This window comes from Carcharodon carcharias, chromosome 14 (assembly GCF_017639515.1).
Source record: "Carcharodon carcharias isolate sCarCar2 chromosome 14, sCarCar2.pri, whole genome shotgun sequence".
Lineage (NCBI taxonomy): Eukaryota > Metazoa > Chordata > Chondrichthyes > Lamniformes > Lamnidae > Carcharodon > Carcharodon carcharias.
This window is the reverse complement of record NC_054480.1, coordinates 45686658-45713310: the sequence shown is the minus strand read 5'-3', so window position 1 is coordinate 45713310 and position 26653 is coordinate 45686658. Positions and strand designations below refer to the sequence as shown.

The 26653-nt window shown below is 44.1% G+C and overlaps 1 protein-coding gene across 1 annotated transcript in view; it reads left to right on the top strand.

Moving 5' to 3' along the window:
- The window catches only part of LOC121287484 (cadherin-4-like), a 729269-nt gene that overhangs the window by 654563 nt on the left and 48053 nt on the right, over positions 1 to 26653 (top strand). Inside the window, exons 10-12 of the mRNA XM_041205414.1 lie at positions 9002 to 9255; positions 15487 to 15629; positions 21551 to 21784. Coding sequence (XP_041061348.1) covers positions 9002 to 9255; positions 15487 to 15629; positions 21551 to 21784 — 631 coding nt within the window. The remainder of the gene's footprint in view (positions 1 to 9001; positions 9256 to 15486; positions 15630 to 21550; positions 21785 to 26653) is intronic.

The following is a 26653-nucleotide window of genomic DNA, read 5'->3' as shown; positions in this document are numbered from 1 at the left end:
TGACTCTTAAATGCCCTCTGAACTAGGGCATCTAGGGATAGGTAATAAATACTGGCCTGGCTAGTGACACCCACATCCCATGAACAAATGCAAAAAATATATATTTTCAATATATTAGGACATCTTATGAAAATCCATGGTGTATAACTTATAGCTCACTCATCTTGTTGGGCAGTGGCTCACCTGTACCATTTATGATCACATATAGTCAGACCAGCACACTTGTGGGATATAAATCCTGCCTCACCACCTTCATGGTGGATGTTCCATATCCTTTTTAGCTGGAATGCTGAATAATTCAGCATTTCTCGTACCTGATGAGATCTATAAATCTTGTAAATTGAGTTGCTGCAGTGATCCATAGATGATTATTTGCTCGTTGGTGGTATCTCAGTCCCTGTCATGGTTTGTGATTTTTTTTTTTGACCATTTTCCACTAAGAGTTTGGGAAGAGAGTTACTTTTATGTTGTCATTTTAAAGCAAAGTGTCATCATTCAATTTAAAGACTGAGATGAAGGTGATTAAAGTGCCAACGAGCGGGCTTTGATGTGAATGGCTGTGAACAGAGGTTGGTTGATGTTAAAAAAGCAGAGACAGAAACACAGTTAGTCAGGTCTAGCAAAGACTATGAAATCAGTGAGGCTTTACAAATAAAAGGCTGCATAAAGCTGATCTATTGATGATTTTTTCTTTATTCAAAATGCTGCATAATCTGAGTAAAGCTTCTAAACATTTTGTAAAGTTGCCTTCTTCATGCAGCAGATTTATTTCGTTGAATTTAGCTGACAGGCGCATTGGTCTTATATAAGAATCACTTGTACTAAATCAAAATAACTGTATCCTCAATTACTTCATTAAAATTTGCACCAAAGCAATCCTTGCAATAACTAGTTCCAATAATTGTTTCTTATTTGGACCATTTTTTCGGATTCCCCAGCACAAGTGGAAATATGTCTGTACTTGAAACTATCTGTATAATATCAGGATTGGACTGATCAGGTTGCAGTTGAGGCACTGACATTGACTATCTGAACGACAACAGCAAAATTAAGTCTGTGTGTATCAATCAGCCTTTTAGCCTGACTAAAGATAATTCTATGAAGAACTGTTGCATTTTAGTGAATGAGATTGAATATACAATCTCCCAAATTGAGCACAGGTCAGTTTGCTCAGAAACATGGTTGCAATTGATTTTCGTTCACTTTTGTGTTAAGAGCCACTGCTGATGACACTTACAAAGAGCATCATAACAGCAGTAATCACTGTTGATAACCAGGCCATTCATTGATGCTATTTCCAGTATTTCATGACCAATTATGAGGGTCAGTAATAACAGTTGAAATAAAGGGCCAGCTTTTCGCCATCGAGGCGGAAAGCTCAAGTGGAGAAATTTTTCAGCTCTGCAGACCCATCTCCATGTGAACGACCCCCGCATGCACAATTTCCACTCCGGGACGGGCGGAAGCATGATCGAATTTGGCCTATGTCTCTAGAGGTAGTTCTGAGGCGGCCACAGCGGGTGGATGTGTGCCAAGGCGGGCTGGTTAGAAGGCCCACCTCAGTTCCCTGAGACTTTAGCCAAGTTATGTAAAAGACTGTTAGGCTCTCTAGCGCTCACCCCTTACCCCCTCCACACCCCTGTACCCCTTCACACTCCCATGCCTTCTCATACTCTCATGCTACCTCTAGATCCCCTGATATCCCTATGCCCTCTCATAGCCTCATGCCATCTTCATTCCCCCTCATACCCTCATGCCACATCTGTTCCCCCTCATACCTCCATGCTGTCTCCATGCCACATCATACCCCCCCCATGCCACCTCCATAGCCACTCACCTAGTATCCACTATGAACATACTTCAGAAGCCTTGTGTAAATTAAAAAAGTTAAACTTCTAACAACCTAACAATCATACACACTTGATAATAAAAAAATCTCTCATTTGTGAAACCCATTCAAAAATTTTAAATTCCCCTAAGTGATCAATCTGTTGTAAAAACAAACTAACTTCTATTCATTAGCCACATCAATGACAACTTCTCCTCTTAAAACTGTCAATCAAAATTTGAACTCAGCCCCATTGCTGAGATAAGTGGTAATGGAGTTTAAAAAATAGCTCAACTGTAATAACAGCTCTTGGGAAATGTCAGCAATGAAGTCTATTGAAACTGCAGGAAAAGATAGCTTTTTTTGCCTAAACTATATCTGATGGTCTGTCAATCAACGCACTCAGCACCTTTTTGATTCTAATGACAGCTGAAGCATGTTTTCTTTTCATTTTAAAGGGTTGGAGATTTAAATAACTTAATCTTATGACACCCAAACAGATCTTATCTGGCCTTCACAAGCAGTTTCACCTCCTTCAAAAATTTGTGGCTCCCACGCTGCAGGTTAAGGCCTTTGGAACAGTGAATATGAGGTTTCTTTAAATTTCAGCACTAATTTCAAATGGCCCTGCTAAGTTTTGCACCTGTGTGATTAATGATCCCTCCCCCTTAACCCTCATGGCAAAAATGAGATCTGCCAGAAATGGGGACAGGTCATCCGCATCCTAATTAAAGACCTCCAGAGTTAGCCCAACCCAACGATAATCTGGCCAAAGAATTAACTTTTCTATCAGAACAACTGACAGTGCACAATCCCAAATAAAATTTATTGGCCCAGATCTCCTGGTCTCCAGATCATCAGAGACCAGACATATGACACAAGATGTGCGTCAGGATCCCAAGCGAGTCCTGACACACAGGCCTCCGTGGGAAGTGCCCAGAAAGTTTGAATTTTGGATGGGCAATTTCCCCTACTCCTGGGGAGCTTCTGTGAATATCTCTGACTCTGAATTAGAGTCAGAGACTTCAGACAGTTTCACAGCACTTAGCTGGATAGTTACCCAGAGAGGTGGGATGGAAAACCTCTTGTCTAAATCCTAGTAACTACAGAACTGACCACCTACCAATCAGTCGTGCTGACCACCCTACTGACTACCACCCCTGACCCGACCTGACCCAGCTACCCTGCTGAAATCCTGACTATCACCCATCACCCGACTACCTGCATGACCTGACCTGACTAACCCCTGACCTAACTACCCCTTCTGACCCACCTGCCATCCCACCCACTTGCCACCTCACCCACCTGCTACCCTACCCAACTAACAACTCACCCATCTGCCACTTTATCCACCTATTTTACTTATTCATTCATGGAATGTGGGAGTCACTGGTTAGAGCAGCATTTATTTCCCATCCCTACTTGCCCTTGAGAGGGTGATGGTCAATCACCCTCTTGAACCACTGCAGTCCCTGTGGTGTAGGTACACCCACAGTGCAGTTAAGGAGTGGGTTCCAGGATTTTGACATAGCGACAGTGAAGGAACGGCGATATATTTCCAAGTCAAGATGGTGTGTGGTTGAAGGGGAACTGGCAGGCGATGGGGTTCCCATGCATCTGCTGCCTTTGTTCTCTAGGTGGTAGATGTCGTGGATTTGGAAGGTGCTGTTGGAAGAGCCGTGGTGAGTTGCTGGAGTACATCTTGTAGATGGCATACAGCATTGCCACAATGCATCTGTGGTCGGGGGAGTGGATGTTGAGGGTGGTGGAAGGACTGCCAATCAACCAGGCTGCTTTGACCTGGATGATGTCAAGCTTCTTGAGCGTTGTTGGAGCTGCACTCATCCAAGCAAGTGGAGAGTATTCCATCACACTCCTGACCTGTATCTTGCAGATGTGGACAGGTTTTGGGGAGTCAGAAGGTGAGTTATTTGCTGCACAATTCCCAGCCTTCTGTCTGCTCTTGTTGCCACAGTATTTATATGGCTAGTTCAGTTCAGTTCCTGTTGAATGGTAACTTCGAGCATGTAGATTACGTGGGATTCAGCAATGTTAATGCCATTGAATGTCAAGGGGAGAAGGTTAGGTTCTCTCTTGTTGGAGATGGTCATTGCCTGGCACTTGTGTGGCATGAAAGTTACTTGCCACTTATCAGCCTAAGCCTGAATGTTGTCCAGGCCTTGCTGCATATGGACACAGACTGCTTCAGTATCTGAGGAGTTGTGAATGATGTTGACCCTTGTGCACTCATCAGCGAATGTCCTCACTTCCAACCTTATGATGGAAAGAAGGTCATTGATGAAACAGCTGAAGATATTTGGACCTAGGACATTACCCTAAGGAACTCCTGCAGTGATGTCCTGGAGCTGAGATGGACCTCCAGCAACCACAGACATCTTCCTTTGTGCTGGGTATGATTCCAACTTGTGAAGAGTTTTCCCCCAATTCCCTGACTCCAGTTTTACTAGAATTCTTTGATACCACATTCGGTCAAATGCTGCCTTAATGCCAAGAACTGTTAATCTCACCTCACCTCTTGAGTTCAGCACTTCTGTCCATGTTTGAACCAAAGCTGTAATGAGGTCAGAGGCTGAGTGATCCTGGCAAAACCCACACTGAGCATCAGTGAGCTGGTTATTGCTAAGCAAGTGCCGCTTGATAGCACTGTTGACGATCCCTTTCATAATTTTGCTGATGGTTGAGAGTGGACTGCTGGGTTGGGAATTGGTCAGGTGTACACAAATTGCTATTTGTGTACAGGACATACCTGGACAATTTTCCACATAGCCAGGTAGATGCCAGTGTTGTAGTTGTACTGGAAAAGCTTGGCTAGGGGTGCAGCAAGTTCTGGAGCACAAGTCTTCAGTGTTATTGCTGGAGTGTTTTCACTGCCTTCAGCTGTTTCTTGATATCGCGTGGAATGAATCGAATTGGCTGAAAACTAGCATCTATGATGCTGAGAATCTCAGGAGGAGGCAGCGATGGATTATTCACTTCCTTCTGAAGATAGTTGCAAATGTTTCGGACATGTATTTTGCACTGATGTGCTGGCCTCTCCCATTATTGAAGATGGGAATATTTGTGGAGCCTCTCGTTAGTTGTTTAATTGTCCACCACTGTTCATGACTGGATACGGCAGGACTGCAGAGCTAGATCTGATCCATTGGTTGTGGGATCACTTAGCCCTGTCTATTGCCTGCTGCTTCTGCTGTTTGGCAGACAAGCAGTCCTGTGTTATAGCTTCACCGGGTTGACACCTCATTTTTAGGTATACCTGGTGCTGCTCCTGATATGCCGTCCTGCGCTTCTCAGTGAACTCGGTTTGATCCACTGGCTTGATGTAATGGTAGAGTTGGGGATATGCCGGCCTTGAGGTTACAGGTTGTGATTGAGTACAATTCTGCTGCTGCTGATGGCCCACAGCGCCTCATGGATGCCCAGTTTTGAGTTGCTAGATCTGTTTGAAATCTATCCCATTTAGATGGTGGTACTGCCACACAACACGATGGAGGGTATCCTCAATGTGAAGGTCTTCATCTCCACAAGGACTGTGCCGTGGCCACTCCTACCAATACTATCATGGAGAGGTGCACCTGCAACAGGCAGATTGGTAAGAATGAGGTCAAAGGGGATTTTCCTGCTTGTTAATTTCCTCACCGCTTGCAGCAGATCCAGTTGAGCAGCTATGTTCTTTAGGACTCAGCCAGCTCGGTCAATAATGGGTGCTATCGAACCACTCTTGGTGATGCACGTCCCCCACCCTGGATACATTCTGCGCCTTTGTTACCCTCAGTCCTTCTTCCAATTGATGTTCAACATGTAGGAGCGCTGATTCATCAGCTGAGATGGGGAGGGAGTGCTGTAGGTGGTAATCAGCAGGAATTTTCCTTGCCTATATTTGGCCTGGTGTCATGAGGCTTCATGACATCTGGAGTCCATGTTGAGGACTCCCAGGGCAGCTCCCGCCCAATTTTATTCCACTGTGCTGCCATCTCTGGTGTGTCTGATCTACAATGGGACAGAACATACCAAGGGATGGAGATGGTGGGTGTCTGGGACATTGTCTGTGAGATATGATTTGGTAGGTATGACTATGTCAGGCTGTTGCTTGACTAGTATGTGGGACAGCTCTCCCAATTTTGGCACAAGCCCCCAGATGGTAGCAGGGAGGACTTTGCAAGGTCGTTAGGGCTGAATTTGCCATCATTACTTCTGGTGCCTCGGTCGACGGCGGGTTATCCGTCCAGTTTCATTCCTTTTTGACTTTGTAGCAGTTTGATACATCTGAGTGGCTTACTAGGCCATTTCAGAGGGTATTTAAGAGTCAACCACGTTGTTGTGGGTCTGGAATCACATGTAGGCCAGACCAGGTAAGGACAGTAGATTTCTTTCCCTAAAGGTCATTAGTAAACCAGATGGGTTTTTACAACAATCGGCAATGGTTTCATGGTCACCATTACTGAGACTAGCTTTTAAGTCCAGAATTTTTTTTTATTCATTGAATTTAAATTCCATCAGCTGCCATTGTGGCCTGTAACTTCCGAGCTCCGGATTTGGGAATAACCCCAAAGATGCACAGGGAAATCCTTTGGGAAGTTCAGCCTCAGGTAAAGGTTTGCACAGCAATTGCCCAGAAGAGCACACTTCCTCTGGACACATTGCCCTGTACTGGGAACCATCTGAAAATGCTGTGTAAATCACAAACTTCAGATGGTTCCACCAGCATTATACCAATAGTTACTCAGAAAAAGTTAGAAGAATTAAAACCTCTTCTAACTTCTGAGTAATTATTGTAAAGAGCCATACCGACCCCACTGGGCTCCCCCCACCAAATACCACCCCCCCCACCCCTCCGACCTCCAACACCCCCAACCCTCAACATCAGACCTCCGTGAGCCCCCAGCCCTCCAACACACTCCCACCTCCTGATCCCCCACATCCCAGCCTCCAATCTCTCACTCCCCAGACTTCCGAACCCCCACACCCCCAACCTCTGACACCCCCAACGCCTCCAAACTCCAACACCCCCTACCTCCCAATCCCCTACCCCCTGACCTCCAAGCATCCATCACCTGACTTCTGATTCCCCCATCCCTGATCTCCCACTCCCTCAACCTCTGATCCCTCACCACACTGACCTCCGACAACCCTCACGCCACTCCCGAGCTCCTACATACCCCAACCCCCTACCTCCGACATCCCCCTGAACTCCAACACCGCCCCCCGCCCCCCCACTCCTCCCCAGCCCATTGACTTCCGACCACCCATCACCCCAAACTCACTGGACCTTCGACTCACCTCCGCCCCCAACCACAGACCCCCCAGTCCCCATGGACTTCCGACCTCACCCATCCTGACCCTGGACCCCAACCCACGAGCTCCCCCGGACCTCCGACTCCCGCCAACACCCCTTGGACCTCGGACCTCCACCCCCTCCCCACCGCCTCCTCCTCCCCACTGCCACCCCTAGACTTCTGACCGACCTCTGCCCCCGACCTTGGAAGCCCCCACCCGACTCCCCGCAACCCCCCCACCTTGGACACCCCCCTTCACCCTTCACGGACTTCTTCCCTCCCACCGGACCCCCCGAGCGACCCCCATCCCATCCCCCAGACTCCGCAGATATGTGACCTACACACCCCATCCCCCCCAGACCTCCAATCACCCCCTCCCCCGAACCTGCAACCAACACTCCCCAGCCCCCCAGACCTCTGACCCACTCCCCCTAACCACCCCTAGACACCCTCCATCCCCCAAATCCTATCAACTTAACTTAGACACTTATCTTCCCCCTTGCCTGTCAATTTTCCAGGCCCTTTGAGCTTAGCTGCTTTACAGCAGCAAGTGTGTAAAAAAGGGGAGGGCGTGACCTCCTTGAATCTACCGGAGTTGCATTTCGCTGGGGCCTGTGAGGAGTCTTTTGATGCAGGCCCCAAAGCAGCTCCAGCGAATGGAAAGGTCAGCGTAATTTTCAAGGCCAGGTAAATAGGTATTTATTTCTTCTAATTGCTGCAGGTCAGTACTTTCTGATGCTAGTCGGAAGTTACGGCAGTGTGTGATTTGAACCTGTATCCCCAGAGCATTCAGAGCCTGGACCTCTGGATTACTAGTTCAATGGCATTACAATGACACTACTGTCTCCCCTTGCCATCTGCCGATAACCCTACCCACTTGCCACCTCACCCACTTGCCACCTCACCCACCGGTCACCTCACCCACCTGTCACCCTATCCACCTGCCACATTACCCAGCTACCACCCTATCTCCCTGCTGCCCTATACGCTTGCACCCTATTCACCTGCTACCCTATCCACCTGCCACCTTACCCACCTAGCACTTCACATACCTACCATCTCATCCACCTGCTACCCTACCCACTTATCCCAGTAATCCTACCCACTTATCTGCTTACCTCGCCGACCCTACCCACTTACCCGCTCACCTCACCCACCTACCTACCCTACTACCCTATCCGTTCATCCACTAACAAACATTTATTCATTCACCCATTCACAAACATTCACGCTGAACATTTAACCTTACCATAAGGCAGTTCGTGCCTTTAAAAAGGTGGCGTGTCTTGTCTTTCTGCCTACACTACAGCACTATGATGAAGTTCTCCGAGGAATCCTGCGCTTCACATTTCTGGAGAAGCCAGGCTTGTAAGATCTGGCAAGAAATATGGAGAAGAGTCAAGACATGGAGAAGTCCAAGCAGATTGGCAATTTGCCGGTGATTCCCTCTCGGCAGAAGATCCAGGCCATTATTTCTATATTCTGAGTTGTAATGTAGCATTAAGCCTTAATCTGTGGTCTGCACTCAATGTAACCACCTTTCTCCCCCCACTCCCCCACTACCCCCTGCTCCCCAAACCCACCCCATAACAAGACATGGACAGGCCAGGACCTGATTTCTGACCTTTGGTTTACTAACAATGCAAATTATAAATAATATCTCTGTATAGCATAATATTAAAATTAAGTGAAAAAGGCTTTGTTTTAGAAAAGAATTGAGCTCCCAACAGAATGCTTCATTCACCATAATGGCACTGTTAATTTTTCCAGTCTTCTTACTGCCAGGGTGCATGGAGCATGAATCTTGTTTTTATCTCTGACATTGTATATGTTGGGAATTATATACTTGATCCAATATATTGACTTTTCTGTTTTTCAGCCAGTGGATTATGAGATAAACAGGGCCTTTGTGCTGACAGTGGTGGTAATGAATCAAGCACCTCTAGCAAATGGAATTCAGTCTTCACTCCAATCCACAGCAACAGTTGCTATCTCTGTCACAGATGTCAATGAAGCTCCATTTTTCATTCCCAATCCCAAACTGATCAGGCAAGAGGAAGAGATGCCTGTAGGCACACTGCTGACAACATTTGCAGCTCAAGATCCTGATCGCTTTATGCAGCAAGCAGTACGGTAAGATGAACAACCCAAAAAATTAATTCAGCTTTTCTTTCCCCACCCCCCGTCCATTCCCAGAACACATTGGGGTAGAGTTTGATTTTGTGCAAAAGTGTAAAATGGATGAGAGTGAAGGGGAAGCCCAATTACACCTCTTCCAATTTTTTTTTTTCTCTGACTGACTGATTTGCTATTACCCAGTTTACACAATGGCACGAAGTTAAAGTCTACCCTATCCTGTGTAAAAACCAGGTGCAATCCAACTGTCACCGAAGACCAGCTTGGCATACTGGCAACTTGAAAATTCTTCACCTGCCTTTAGATAAGTTAAAATATTACTCATCTTTATCAGACACATAGCTCCCTTTGAAAATGGGGTGATTTGATTCTAACTATCTAGTGGGTGCAGTTGTCAATGGAATGGTACCCCAGCAATGGGTCAACAACCTCAAGAGAGATGGGAAGGGAAGAGAATTGGATGGAGGAAAAATTGAAAAAACATATTAATGCACTGATCATGCAGAATGGATGTGGCTAACATTCAAATGGCAAGAAAGCACATATGTATTTAACCCAGTTTTTAATATTGAACACTTTTCAGCTTCCGGCAAAATTTGTATGACTTTTTCCTTTGTGTTTAACGTCTTGAAACAATTGTCTAGATCAACATCATACAGGGGCTTATATTTTTCCTGACACTCTCCTGTAAAAGCCATCACCATTCGCTGACCAACAGGAATATTTCCAACCAGGCTCCTGATAATAATACAGCCAAGTATCTTTTATCCGAAACCCTCGGGGTCGATTGCATTTTGAATTTCAGATAATTTCGGTTTTCGGTTACCGTGTATAAACTTACATTACAAAAGCCTAAGCTAACTATAGTTAGCTTATAGTCTAAAGTAAATAAAATGGCTAGAAAAGTAAGATACATCACTGAATAATAAATACAGGGTCCCTGTGATAAGTTTCTTTTTGACATGTTCACCACAAAAATCACAAGGTAAACAGCACAGACAAACAACTAGACATCTCGTGATAAAGGTTGATGAGGTTCAAAAAAAGTGCGGTTTTTGGATGTGGTTTGGTTTTCAGATTTATGAGTAAAGGATACTCGACCTGTATTCTTTAATCAACTATTGGCACTGTGAGGATTATTTAAAAATTAAAGGGTGGAATTTTACGCCGGCGGGATTTTATGGTCCTGCTGAAGTCAGTGGACTTTTGAATGGCTCGCTGCGTTTTACAGCCGCTCCCCAGATGGGACGGGACTGTAAAATTCCACCCAAAGTCTTTTTATCCATATAATTTCAGTTTTATTACTGATTCCTGCATCTCTGAGAGGATCTTCCTATAGTCATCAACTAGTGATTCAAGGTCACTCCAAGCATGGATCAGAAACTCCATTTGGGAATAACATGGTTTAATCTGCATGGTACCACTACATGTCTTCATACATTGACACATTCATGCACCTACATGCCACCAGTGCCTGTGGGTTAGTTTTTTGAGTATTATTTATGCCACTAGTTAGATTTGGAATTGTTGGTACCACATCATGTAAAATGCCATTCTCCAGCCTTTTTTCTAGATATCTGAATGTATTATTACAACATTCACGCACAATTATTAGTGATCTGCGTACGAGGATGGGTTTGAATGCTTTACATGGGGAGGCAAAGTTCGCACTGAGCAGAAATTAAGACCACTTTGTAATGTGTAGAGGAGGAAGAAGCTATTAAGACATGTTTCAAGCAGTAGGAATTTAAGAGACTTTTGCAGGCAGGAAGAGAGATGGTAAGATGGAAAGGTTTAGGAAACAAACTCCAGAGGCCAAATGTGTAATTGCTGCAAGACTAGGCTCCGATGGTGCTGTGAAGTGGAACAAGCAGTAGTCCAAAGCCAGAGAAATAGAAGATGAGGTTTAGGCTGCATGGTTGGAGAAGATTAACTGAATATGGTTCAGTGAGGCTGCAGAAGGACTTGAAACATTGTTGTGGATCTTGGAATCAATTTGTTAATTGAAGTTTCTGCTTCACAGCAACTTCATTTATGCCAAATCTCAATAAATTTTGCTAAAACTATCCAGCATCTAACTGACTTGCATTTTGTACATCTGTGCAGTATGTTTCTGCTTGAACATGCAACTCACTCATCTAGCTTCTTATTTTTGGAGTAAAGCTACAGAAAAGTAAACAATTTTACAGCTGAAATCGCTCCCTGAACTTAGAATTAGCAATTTTAGCGACTAATATTTTAAATGAAAAACTTTATAGGTTGAGGTTGGTTCACCATGCTTAGTAAGCTCACTCATATTAATTTTTGAAACTTAGCAACTCTGCAGCCTTGACATGCATAAGTAATATCTTAATTAATTCCAAGGTTATGAAATGTAGTTTGTTGTGAGGGTGAACTCGACAAAAATATATATATATATAGATGAGTGTCTTATCTAATAAAAGACGTTTGTCTAAAAATGCAATATAAAACTTCGCCAAGCTCACACTAGGGAATTAATGCTGCATACCAGAAATTGCATCAGGCTGCTAGTCTCTGATAATGGACAAGACTTGTTCATTATTGCTTACTTTTGGTTTAAGATCTACAGTTAATCAATGGAGGGATTACTTTTTAGCATAATCTTGACTCCTATATTAAAAGGAAACTGCATACACTAGAAGTCTTAAATAACAGAAATTTCTGGAAACACACAGCCGGTCCATCAGCATCTATCAAGATAAAGGGCAGGTTCACATTTGGGGTTTTGATCCTAAATGACCTACTATGCATTTCGAGCATGAGCCGTTATCCTCCTGTTCTTTAAAATTCTGCCTGGTAGTTTTTATTCTTCAGCAAATGTGAGTCAATCCACTACAACACGAGCAGGCTTACTTGCACTGTTCATCTGGATTGCAATTGGAGAGTGCACTAAAGATGAGCTAAAACAATTGTGCAGGAATCTGGGAGTAAGCGCATCATTTTCAATTTCCATAATCATTTTTTAATAAGGAAATTAGAAAATGGCAAAGATGCTTATAACTGATTTACTACAGTAATTTTTTAAATTGTCTATCTGCCCTTTTATATTTTATGGCGAATTTAGTGAAAAGACTTCATGTCATTGGACAGTCTGTTCAAAATGACCAATAAATTGTTTCAACTTGAAAGCAATAAGTCTTTAAAACATAAATGTTTACAACATCAGTTCATGACCATGGATGAGTCCATCTGCCTGTTTCGATTATTTCTTCCCTGCGCAACTTATTATTACTTCATTTATATTTATTTTCTTTTATTGCTTTTAATGTTTAATGATCCTGAATGTGTTTCTTCCAAAGGCTATATTGTTGAAAATTGATTACCATATATAAACTCATCCAGTCTACAGTCTCATTTGCAAACTCCTCCACTTTACTCAGATATCTATTTCTTTATGACTATAGTTATTGCTTCTTTTTGTTCAGTTCTTAGCATGTACAATTTGGCCACTCTTTTGGATTGGTATTCCTCTGTTGAAGATAACTGCTTGAGAGGGAATTTTAATTCTCAGGTAGGAAGCCAGTGGGATGTATGGGGCCAGCTACCTGTGAGCTGCAGTGTGAGGCTTGCTCCATTTTTTAAAGGCCTGGCCTCATTAACATCTCGCCAGCCAGCTGTTCACCCGTAACAGGCATCCTGACGTAGCTCCCAGGCTTTGGACCTATGAAGATTGGGAAGTCTGGAGGTCACTAGGCTAACTCCAAGGTAAATTGTGGGGGATTTGGTGAGTTCCACAGTGAGAGATTGGGCAGTAGTGAGGGATGTGCAGGGCAGCGATAACCCAAACTCTCTTAAAGGGACTTGCTCCCCTAAGTTCCACAAAGATAATTTTATATGTATCTTACAGGGTCTCTGCTGGCAACAGGTTTTACTGAGCTAGGTTTCTTCAGTAGGTACCGCACTTAGTATGAAGTTAAAATGGCATCTGTAATTTGCTCCTCAGCTGCCTAATAAAACCTATTAAAACAGCCACAGGACAGGAGGTGCATGCTGAGTGCTTGGATTTCAACTTCTGTTCTTCCTAATTTCTGCTGGGTGGGGGTGAGGGAGTTAAAATTCTCTCTTTGGTTTCTATGCAGCACATCATCTTGTGATTCCAACTGAGAACTCAAAAACTTTGTAAAACCACAACATTTTATTGTTTTCTTGAAATGATTTTTTTAAAAATTCCCTGTACACAACTGTTAGTTGACCTCAATCACAGGCTTGTTCTCAGGCCAGTGACAATGTTCACACGTGAAAGATGCCCAGAAACTAAGGCTCCACTATTCAAGGGGCTGCTTGTTGTAGGATCAGGAGTGGGGACGAGAAGTATTGGATGGAAACCTGGAAGAACTGCTTTCCTTTCTGAAACCCAACACACTTGATAGGCTACCTGCCTGTTGGTTGGGAAAGCCTGCAGCACAAAGGACATGTTAAAGCAGGTCAGGAGGCATAAGAGATGTGGGGGTTGGCAGTGGGGGTGGGTGGAGTTATTGTGGCGGAAAGAGAACATGGTGGGGAGATCATGGTCTGGGTTAGATCTTGGTTAGGTGAGTAAATCATGATGAGGAGGTGGTTGATGGTTAGGTGGTGTCTGATCACAGTTTGGGGAGTGAGATGTTTACAGGTAAATTTATTTGGCTGGGATGAAACACTTTTGCTTCTCCTGTGCCTATAAGTAGTGGTGTAAAGACATTAACGTTATGGATCCAGCCCTTCCCACCCTCTTGTACCCCAGCATGGGTTAAAAATAGGAACTGTTAAAATGAAGACACACAGCCTTTTTAAAAGATTTCAATGACAGATCTGCCTCCACCAAGTGGATTGGTTGTCGCCTTTCCTCCAGCTTCCATTAAAACCAGAAGTAGACAGGATCGAGGCGGGTTGGGTTTGGGTTTGATATTTTTTACATTTACTGAAACCCACCAGTTTTGGTGGTTTGAAATTATCCCTTACTACCCAAAATCTCTTCAGAACTGCTACAACAGCAGAGCAGGAGAGCTCTGAGAAAAATCTGGGTTCATGTAAAAGTACTGCAGTTTAAGTTGTATTCCAATTCTTCCTTCCAAGTTCCCCTCTCCAACCATAGATAATCAGCTCTACCCAGCATTCTTTCATAACCAACTCATATTACACCTTACTGAGTAAAGATGTGACAGGCAAACATAAAGCACAAGGAAATCCAAAGCGCAGATGTGAGACCTTAGACTGGAATAATGGAGCCTTTCATCCAACCGTTTAGTGATTACCCTGGCATGTATTCTTACACACACTGCTACTAAAGCATACCATACTAGAAGTAATTTTCATATTTGGTAGGAGTGAAAAACAGGAAGTAGTGAATGAATATAATATAAAAGAAAATTAGGCATGGGCGATGGATCCAATGTCATCACCAATTTTTCACCTCTGCCAGAAGTGAAAATTGTCCCTGCTGTGATTAGGATGCTTCTGAGAAAACTTCCAATGTTACAGTTAGTCAGACATTCACATGTCTCATTGGTGCTTTCTCATTTCCTTTTGGAATAGTAACTCCACATAACTGATCATCTGCCAATGTGAGGTATGGGCAGAGCCAGGCACGTGGTTCCTGGTGGGAGGGCGGGGGTGTGGGTGGTAGACATATCTCTCATCTGACCGGGTTGGCATTCTTTGGTGTCCTTTATTATGAAATACCTTGGATAGGAGGATTTTTGTTGGGAATCCCATTGGTCCTGGTGGTCCCTGGGCAAAAGATATTAGAACCTTGGCTCACAGGCTCATGGGAACCTAAGTGGCATTAAAAAGCAAACAAAAATATAAAAAACCAGTTAAGAAATCACTTTACAAATACTCAGCATTGCCTAGTGACTCTGGATGCCCATTTTAGAAATGTGATCCAAAACAATGTCCAAGTATCAGGCAAAGGGTGCAGGGTGCTCCTGACATCAAATTATAATATTTATGTAGAGTTCTTACCTGTTGAAGGTGGGTATTTTCAATGTCGATGAAATTGACATGAACTGAAGTGGATGGTATTATGGATCTCTTCATACTGTTCCAGCCGGAAGCATCTGACTTGGAATAAGACAATTGATGCTAATAGGTTCAAAAGCCCTATGCTGTTTATCATTTGTTGCACTGTTGCTTATAAAGTTGTTGCATTCATATATATTCAGTCAACTCTATCATTGGCTTCCCGACTAAGAAGTTAAAATTTCCAATAATATTTGCTGCTTTCTTTAGATATTCTGAACTGTCAGATCCTGCAAACTGGCTGAACATTAATGCCACAACGGGTCAGATCACAACCACAGCAGTCCTGGACAGAGAGTCGATGTATGTTAAAAATAATGTGTATGAAGCAATGTTCCTGGCAGCTGACAATGGTAGGACTCGGATTCACACTGTTCATTCCTGTGGAACACTGTAAAGTAATATCTAAACCAGGTGATATCCTGTCATTTTGCATCTTTTGATTCAAATCTCTAAATTTCTTTCAACTGCCTCGAAAACAGAGTAATGTTGGAAAATAGCTTGTTAACAAAATTCAATTCCAGGATTGCCCTAAAAGAAGAAAGCTACCCCCTAATCAGATATCGTGTGCAGGTATTGGGGGAAGGGTGTGTTGGGGAGTGGAACAAATAAAACAAGCTTATTTTCATTCTTGCTGGTCCTTATATCCCTCATTTGAATTTAAGTCCCATTCCAGTGATTCCCTGTCATAGCTTCTACTGTGCTTAGTTCACATGGACTGGGCTTGTAGGCTTGAATCCCAGCAATGGTTAAAAATTGAACCTTCAAACAGATAATTTATCAATTGTCTCTCAGCAATGGAGCTTAACTTTGTTCTGGAAAGGGGGAAAATGTCCAATATATGTCACTTGATTTTCAAAGCAGCAGCTCTTCCCCATTCACGTTTCTAAAAAGCTAGGATAAAGACTTTTGAAAAAGTAGTGATGACAGTTGGGGAGAACTATGGATCACTTTCTTTTTGTATCACAAGATTCTGTAGCAATATTGGATAAAATGAGGATGCTTACATATCAACCTGGGATTTAGGTCTAAGTTCATGTTTTGAAGTCAAAAGAAACTGTGCCCTTGCCCTTCTTAAGAGTATTATAATGAGGTTTAACCTTGCGCTGGAGTTGTTACGATTGGTCTTTTGAAAAGTTTCTGAAGATTTTAAAACTTATTTTTATAAATACACTGTAAAACTCACCACTAACAATATAACAGTTTCACACCGCTTTGTACTATATTCTAACTGGATTTGGCTATTGGACCAACGTGACAATCACAGAGCATGTTAGTCCATTATTGATATTGCACCGCACTATTACAGGCAGAACCAATGCTTTTTTTTGCTGGGCACGTGGAACAGGCTATTTCCGGCATAATAAGATTCTTCGCAGTTTAAATATTGATCTAAAGTTGCCCTGTCTGGGGAGTCCTTTTAACCATTTTCCTCTTATGTCACAGCAGATGTACATCATTTGGGTTGTCTGAAATAAGACATGCTGAGGTTCTGAGCAACTGAAATCTCTAATAAAGCCTACATATGTACCGTTTTCAGAGTCTGGCCCATAGTTTCTCGAGCTTGGTTTGGCCCATGATGTGATGTGATGTGATGTGATCTGACCTGATCTTCTGTTGCTCATTCATCTAGTAGTATCATACATGGCATTTGGCTTCAACACCGTCTCACCCGCAACATTTAAATTATTATACTTGACAGATCTATTTAGAACTTTTCTAGTTTAAAAAGCTTTGTTTTGAATATCCATAGCTTTTGACTTAGAATATTTGTAGAAAATCAAGCAATTTAATTAGCTGCTCTATGGTTTGCTAACCTGATGTAAAGGTTTGACATTTAAACTGATTCATGATGATTTTAAGTTTGTAATTAAAAATGTAATTGATCTGGAGGAACCAATATCCTCAGGTTTCTTTGATATAATTAAGTCTCAACATTCATATGCATATCTTTACCAAAATGCAGTACGGGAATAAAAACCCACAAGAAATGACCATGCACTGATAAAAAGACATGATGAGAAACCAACACCTCTCACCATGCCTTTGATGTTGAAATGCAAATAACCAACCTTTTAGAGAACTATTTCCATCCAGCGCTGGATACTTTAAGGAGTGATTCAACACTGAATAGGTAGCCCATGGTTACTGTAGACATGCTCGCCATGAGCACACTGCCACTGGGAGTGGTAAATCATGGAACCTCCCCCTTTTTTTAAAGCAAGAAACAAATAGTTTGCATGTGTGAAGAAGAATATTGATAGCTAAACTGTTTTCTGTTGAATGGAACAACAGAATTCATTCTGAAATGACAAATTGTCACAGCCTTAAATTTTTCAAGTGTATTCAAATCCATTTAATTGGAGCATTTTTTTTCCTAATTTTGTTCTTGGGATATGGCCAACTTTAGCAAGGTCATATTTTTTGTCAATTCCTTGTTGCCCTGAAATTTAAAAAAGACTTGAATTCATATACAGTAGTGTCTTTCACAACCACCGTATATCTCAAAGTACTTTGCAGCCACTGTGGTACTTATTAAATGTAGTCACTGTTATAATGTAAAAAATGTGGCAGCCAATTTGTGCACAGCAAGCTCCCACAAATTGCAATGTGATAATGACCAAATGATCTGATTTAGTGATGTTGATTGAAATTCTGGTTGACTGATGTTGCTGAAATTCAAACCTACAAATCTATTGATATTGGCCAGGACACCGGGGATAACTCTGAGATAAAAACAAAAAAACTGTGGATGCCGGAAAACCAAAACAAAAACAAAAACAGAATCACCTGGAAAAACTCAGCAGGTCTGGCAGCATCAGCGGAGAAGAAAAGAGTTGACGTTTCGAGTCCTCATGACCCTTCGACAGAACTTGAGTTCGAGTCCAAGAAAGAGTTGAAATATAAGCTGGTTTAAGGTGTGTGTGTGGGGGTCGGAGAGAGAGAGAGAGAGAGAGAAGTGGAGTGGGGGTGTGGTTGTAGGGACAAACAAGCAGTGATAGAAGCAGATCATCAAAAGATGTCAACAATAGTACAAAAGAACACATAGGTGTTAAAGTTAAAGTTGGTGATATTATCTAAACAAATGTGCTAATTAAGAACGGATGGTAGGGCACTCAAGGTATAGTAATAGTGGGGGTGGGGAGAGCATAAAAGATTTAAAAAAAAAAAATTTTTTTTTTTAAAATAATGGAAATAGTTGGGAAAAGGAAAATCTTTATAATTTATTGGAAAAAACAAAAGGAAGGGGGAAACAGAAAGGGGGTGGGGATGGGGGAGGGAGCTCACGACCTAAAGTTGTTGAATTCAATATTCAGTCCAGAAGGCTGTAAAGTGCCAAGTCGGAAGATGAGGTGTTGTTCCTCCAGTTTGCGTTGGGCTTCACTGGAACAATGCAGCAAGCCAAGGACAGACATGTGGGCAAGAGAGCAGGGTGGAGTGTTAAAATGGCAAGCGACATGGAGGTTTGGGTCATTCTTGCGGACAGACCACAGGTGTTCTGCAAAGCGGTCTTCCCACCTACATCCGTGATTCCTCTGACACCTTATGTCACATCAACAATTTCCAGTTCCCTGGCCCCTACCGCTTCCTCTTCACCATGGACGTCCAATCCCTCTACACCTCCATCCCCCACCAGGATGGTCTGAGGGCCCTTAGCTTCTTCCTCGAACAGAGGCCCGAACAATCCCTATCCACCACTACTCTCCTCTGTCTGGCTGAACTTGTTCTCACGCTGAACAATTTCTCCTTCAACTCCTCTCACTTCCTCCAAATAAAAGGTGTGGCTATGGGTACCCGCATGGGCCCCAGCTATGCCTGTCTCTTTATGGGGTATGTGGAACATTCCTTGTTCGAGTCCTACTCCGGCCCCCTTCCACAACTCTTTCTCCGGTACATCGATGATTACTTCGGTGCCGCTTCATGCTCTCGTCGGGACTTGGAAAAACTTATTAATTTTGCTTCCAATCTCCACCCCTCCATCATTTTCACATGGTCCATCTCTGACACTTCCCTTCCCTTCGTTGACCTCTCTGTCTCAATCTCTGGTGATAGACTGTCCACCAATATCCATTACAAACCCACCGACTCCCACAGCTATCTCGACTACAGCTCCTCACACCCCGCTTCCTGTAAGGACTCCATCCCTTTCTCTCAGTTCCTTCGCCTCCGTCGCATCTGTTCCGATGATGCTACCTTCAAAAACAGTTCCTCTGACATGTCCTCCTTCTTCCTTAACCGAGGTTTTCCACCCACGGTCGTTGACAGGGCCCTCAACCGTGTCCGGCCCATCTCCCGCGCATCCGCCCTCACGCCTTCTCTTCCCTCCCAGAAACATGATAGGGTCCCCCTTGTCCTCACTTATCACCCCACCAGCCTCCGCATTCAAAGGATCATCCTCCGCCATTTCCGCCAACTCCAGCATGATGCCACCACCAAACACATCTTCCCTTCACCCCCGCTATCGGCATTCCGTAGGGATCGCTCCCTCCGGGACACCCTGGTCCACGCCTCCATCACCCCCTACTCCTCAACCCCCTCCTATGGCACCACCCCATGCCCACGCAAAAGATGCAACACCTGCCCCTTCACTTCCTCTCTCCTCACCATCCAAGGACCCAAACACTCCTTTCAAGTGAAGCAGCATTTCACTTGCATTTCCCCCAACTTAGTCCACTGCATTCGTTGCTCCCAATGTGGTCTCCTCTACATTGGAGAGACCAAACGTAAACTGGGCGACCGCTTTGCAGAGCACCTGTGGTCTGTCCGCAAGAATGACCCAAACCTCCCTGTCGCTTGCCATTTTAACACTCCACCCTGCTCTCTTGCCCACATGTCTGTCCTTGGCTTGCTGCATTGTTCCAGTGAAGCCCAACGCAAACTGGAGGAACAACACCTCATCTTCCGACTTGGCACTTTACAGCCTTCTGGACTGAATATTGAATTCAACAACTTTAGGTCGTGAGCTCCCTCCCCCATCCCCACCCCCTTTCTGTTTCCCCCTTCCTTTTGTTTTTTCCAATAAATTATAAAGATTTTCCTTTTCCCAACTATTTCCATTATTTTTTAAAAAAAAAATTTTTTTTTTAAATCTTTTATGCTCTCCCCACCCCCTCTATTACTATACCTTGAGTGCCCTACCATCCGTTCTTAATTAGCACATTTGTTTAGATAATATCACCAACTTTAACTTTAACACCTATGTGTTCTTTTGTACTATTGTTGTTGACATCTTTTGATGATCTGCTTCTATCACTGCTTGTTTGTCCCTACAACCACACCCCCACTCCACTTCTCTCTCTCTCTCTCTCTCCGTCCCCCACACACACACCTTAAACCAGCTTATGTTTCAACTCTTTCTTGGACTCGAACTCAAGTTCTGTCGAAGGGTCATGAGGACTCGAAACGTCAACTCTTTTCTTCTCCGCCGATGCTGCCAGACCTGCTGAGTTTTTCCAGGTAATTCTGTTTTTGTTTTTGCACCGGGGATAACTCCCCTGTCCTTCTTTCAAATATGTCCACCTGAGAGGACAGATGAGGCCTCGGTTTAATGTCTCATCTAAAACGTGACACCTCCAACAGTACAGCTTTCCCTTGATCACTACTGCACCAGAGTGTCAGCCTTGATTTTTGTGTTCAAATCCTGGAGTGGAACTTGAACCTAGAATCTTCTGACTCACAGGCTAGAGTGACCCATTGAGCCACGGCTGACACCTAAAGTGGTGGTGGCAGGCTTTCTTAGATTGCGGCAGTCTGTGTGGTAATGGTGTTTTCCAACGCTATCAAGGCTTTCTCGTCAGTCAGAGACTCGGAAATGGTTAAACACTGACCTATTTTTATCTGATTTTGCAACATAGAGATTGAAGTAGACATATGGGGCTGAATAATACTGGGCCAGGGGATGGGTGGGGAGGCACACGCTACCCACATGTTCATAACATCTTTGTCAAATTTCTCCTGAGCTCCCATCTATCTCTGACCTTCTATTTTGCCCGACCTGCTCCAGCACCCCCTTTTAAACAGTATATAACCCATCACATTTCTACTTTTCTTTAGCTCTGAAGATTCACATGGACTCATAATGTTAACTCTGTTCCTCTCTCCCCTTAATCTGGGGAAGTGCTGGTTACACCGATGATAAAATGCTTTTGTGTTCTGAAATAACACAAAAGGATTTTGTATTAAACACTATGTGTAATATTGCTGACTTGTCTAAAATGAGATGTAAGTGCCTTATTAGATACCATGAACTCACAAGTATGTTGTCCATTTACAGGCAATCCTGCAGCAAGTGGCACTGGCACCTTTCAGATTTACCTCATTGATGTTAATGATAATGCACCTGAGCTGATTCCTAAAGAGGCCCAGATTTGTGAAAAACCTAATCCAAATGCAATCAACATCACAGCAGGGGATGCTGACAGAGATCCAAATACAGGCCCCTTTGTGTTTGAGCTCGCAAATAAGCCATCAGGTGTCAAGAGGAACTGGACAATCACCCGTTTAAACGGTAAGATGAGAGCCTGCACAGCACTAAGTTAAATGATAAGTGTCATTAAGTACTGATGGTGACTGACATATTAGAACCAAAACTCCATTGAGCTAAACACAATTTCAAGCTCAAAGTAAAATGTAACTTGGTGTTTCTCGTAATATAGCCTTGTAATATTTTCAATCCCATGTCCCTTTTCACCTAACTTGTTGCTTTCTGGGTCTCTGCGCATGGCTGCATTACAGCTGTTCTTAATTGGCGTTCATAGGCACAGTCCCACATCCCCACACTCTGGTCACAATTGCTCAATGTAAGTCTGGCCTTCAACTGTAAGTTGCTGAGTTACGCTTGTTACAATCTTGGTGGAGACCAATAACTTTTTTTTCAAAGTAGATGAAACTCAAAATCACAGTTACTTAAGAAAAGAATAAAGAGGCCAATTAACAGCCAGCCAGCATGAAAGATGCGCCGAAAGGCTCAGCGGTGCTGGAGTGGGGGCAGAAAGAGGGTGAGTGCTGAAGTCAGCACGGGCGTGGGGAAGCATGAAAGGAAAGCCTCCTGAAGGCAGAGAGCTGCCTCAGGGAGCTGACGATGTTAAAATCAATAAAGACAGAATTTAAAATCCGGAAACAATGTCCACGCATCAGAATGAGTCACCTGTGCGTGGACGTTATAAAAATTCTGCGCATAGATTTTTATTTAATTACAGAAACCTCATCTCACTCTTGGATGAGATTTCCTGAAAAATGCAAAGGCCACCTGGCCGATTCCCCACCTGCCAACTGTAATATGGATAGACAGGGAGAAATCTCTGTTAATTAATATATAAATGGCATTAATAGGCCCCTTAATTGTCGGCAGGCATGCTGCCGGCTCTCGCACACGGCGCCAACCAAAATAGCGCACGAGTGCATGACGACGTCAGGATACTCACCAAACGTCATCGAGTGCTTTTTCACACTCGAGAATGTCAGGCGCTTGTCCACACGGTGAGTGGAAAATTTTGCCTTTAAAGTTTGACCCGACCTATCACATGGGTTTCAAAATCGGGTGTGCTGAACCTTTGATGGTCTCACTGTATGAACTTTTATTTCTTTGATATTGATTAATATTATTTATGAATATGAAAAAAAATAGGAAAATGGAGCTTGTTCTACACGAAGTGTATATGGTTAGCATAGTGATTTTCACTCCTGAACATATACATCAGTTTATTTATATGAGTTGATTCAATGTGATGTTGCACACAGGGTTGAAAGACACATAGGCCTGAATCTTCAGGTCGGTGTGCGGGGTTCACCCCCACACGCCAACATGTAAAATGACGCGCAGCAACATCAGCCATGCGTCCCGACCTCACCGTGCCTCATTCCGATCCTCAGTTCGGCTGGTGTGCACCTGAGTTGGCTGCGTGCCCGCTGAACTGTCAAAGGCCCATTAAGGCCATTTAACAGCTAATTAAACTAATTGTCTGGGCTGCCCATTAAACCCTAAGGTTGGCGGGCTGGCAAAGAGCCCTGGCAGCCTTTGCATTTATCATGAAGCCTCATCCATGGGCGGGATGAGGTTTCATGGAGGGTTTATAAATCAAGTAAAGTTTTTTATTAAAATTCATTGACATGTCCCAGCTCATGTGACACTGTCACATGAGGGGACATGTCTGAATAATTTTCTCTGTTCTTTCTTCCAAGTTTTCATAATGAAAATAATCTCCCTGAGGCTGTTCTGTGCCTCAGGGAGATTTCTGTGCTCTTTCGCGCAAAAGGGCGCAGGCCCTGACCCTCCCTCCTCCCCCTGCCCGCACAGGTGGCTCCCGCCCAGCCCACATGAAGGGGAGAAAATTCTTCCCATATAATATTGAGGTGAAGTGGGTTTAGAAGTGTAGGATAATTAAACCAGGAATAATACAGTTCCCATTTTGAAGTCTTGCAGAGGTGAAGTTACAATAAAAATTAAAAGTAGCACAATGAGAATTTAAAATATTAGACATTGAGGGACTAGGAGCCTATTCAGGTTATAAATGAAGAGGACTTGATGTGGAATTGAAGATTGGCAGCAGAGATTTGGTGCAGCTGATGTTTATTTTATAGAAAATGGTTAATGGGAGGCCGATAGGAAACCAGTAGAATACTTGAGTCTGGAGGAAACAAAGGAATGGTTGAGGGTTTCAGCAGCAGTGGAGGTGGGAAAGGTGATGAAGGTGTAAGCAGATGACCTTTTGTGATGAAGTGGATGTGGGGTCAAAAGCTTAGCATGACCAAATAAGAAACTGAGGCCTAAATCTTTGCTCCAGGACCGGGATATTTTCCAGCTCCGCAAACTGTCCCGGGAGAAAGTGCCCCAGGAGTTGGGATTAGAAGCAAGCCAGGCATGGAGCTCTGGCACTGTGTTGAAGTTTCAAAAAAACCCAATTAAACAGAAAACAGCCTTCACCCCTCACACCTCTTACCCCTCAACACGCTGCCCATGCCAGCCTATGCCCCTCTACACAACCCATGGCCCTTTATATGGTTCCTGTGCCAACCCATGTTCCCCCATCCACAACTCTTTGCCCTTACAACTTCCGTGCCTACTCACCAAGTATCCATCATGGGCGGGAATGAAATAATGTAAATTTCTAAGTGTCTATTGCAGACTTGGGGTGGAATTTTCTGTGCTTGCTGGCATCAGGCGTGCTCAGCAGCATGAGCAGACAATGTGGCGAGAAGGCCAGAAATCAATTTCACAACGTTGCGAAACCAGTTTGCAATCGTCCCCTCAGCCCATCGGTGGCAGGCTACATTTCCCGCCGTCAGACATCATTATCATTACAAAGCCAGCCTGCCAGAATCATCTCCCCCGCTGGATCGTCTGCCCACATCAGCGTGATTGTACGCCAGTGCAGAACACGACGTGATAAGTGTGACATACAGATGTCAGAACTTACCACCAGGGCCTTGCTCATTTTGCGGTCATCTGAGGAGCAGAAGATGCTGGAGCCTGACAGCAATGGGACCCTGGGGGAGTTTCCATGGCATGCTGGGTGGATTCTCATGGACATGGCTCCGCTGTGAAGAAGCTCATGGGAAGTTGGAAAGCCAGCATTGAGGATCTGCTCACAATGGATGATGGTGGAGGGGGTTGAGGGGATGGTCCAGACATGTGTGGGAGAGGAAGATGAATCGGGGAGTAGGAGAGGAAGCTCTATGTTCAACTGGAGGGGTTGGTGGGGAGTTGAGGTTGAGAGAGGGGAAATGAAGATGTCAGGCGGCTGAGGTTGCAGGGGGAAACAAGGTTGACCAGGGTTGAGGATGGGGGGAGGAGCGGGTAACGGGGAGAAGAAGGCAACTGGGGAGGTAGATGTAGGGTGGAGCGGAAGATGTACGGGAAGGAGTGCAGAGGGGGGAGGGAGTCCAGGTGGAGGAAAGAGTGCGGAGAGGGGAGGGAGTCCAGGGGGAGGAAGGAGTGCAGAGAGGGGAAGGAGTATGGTTGGAGGAAGAAGTAAGGTTGTCCTCTTTTGCAGGGCATTGGCACCGACTACCGCTGCCACTGCCTCCCATGCTGGACAGGTGACATAGCTGCCCATCCTGTGGACAGAGTGAGGGTAGAGGACATCATGGTGGGCCTCCAAGACGTTCAAAAGGTGCTCGAGGGACATGTTACTAAACCAGGGGATTACAGTCTTTTTGCCTTTTGGGGCCATCTTGTCTAATGTGCAGCAATCCTGGGCTGGAAGCACTGAGAAGTACGCGCACGGCTTCACTTTAAATATGGTGCCCAGTATGATGAAGAGGCGAGGTGATGGCGTGGCAGCCGAATGACAGCCCACCCACCATGGAAATGGCGTGCTTCCTGGGAATGCATAATTAATGCTACTGGTTTGGGACGAATCGGCGTGAGAAGCCGCCATTGCGACCAGGGGTAAATCGTTGTTTTCCACACCAGCTACCATACTTAGTGCAAATCTGGGACAATTCCGCCCTCTATTTTTTAAAAGACACTTTCATTCGCAAAAACCCATATACTTCATTTATATTTCTTCATCTGCATAATCCATATAAGAACAAAAATTTTATTCACGTGTATTACCTCTTATAAAAACAAGCATTGGAATTCATAGCCCCACTTCAAAGAGTATATAACCACTTGGAGCTGTGAATCAAACAGGCACCCTACTATGATAATGGAAGGTTGTGAAGTCAGTTATGCAGCACTAATCCAGTCATGGTGGCCCTCAGGCTTTTATCAACACAAAGAGTGAGGTAACAAGCAACATCTTTTTTGAAACACTCCAAACATTTTTTTTCAAAGATTTAAAGGGCAGGAGCCAATGCCTTGACAACTTGATGGTTGCCTTTGACAGTTCATTTTGACACTTTTAACAGCTCCAATGAGCTTGATAGTTAATGAGTTTATGCACTTTTTACACACATTCGTGCCTACATTTAGGAACACCTTACCTCTCCCAATGGGAGCCTGACCTCCTCCAACGTTGCCTCAGGACCAGATCCAAAGGTGTATCTACATCTCCAAAAGGGTACCCCATCTCTCCAAGGCACTCCACAAATTTCAAACCTGCTCCTACCAGGCCTAACCTGTGCACATGGTGTTTCACACACCTGGGTCATCAAAATTAGATATGAGTGGAGGCAGCTTCTGATTTATATGGGCAGCTTCTTCCATGAAATGCACATGTGCAAAATGTGACCCAGCCCCGTTCCTACCTCTGCGGAAGTGGTAGGTGCTGTGTTTGGGACTTCTGATTTTCTGGTCCTTCTGCCATTTTCGCAACACCATCATTTAAAGAGTCCAGGCCTAAGTTTTTAAACAGCTAGAGCAGGGTCAAAAAGTGAGCTACTGCTGGAGATACTCTGGCTATGATTTATTAGGTAAGGTTAAAACCAAACA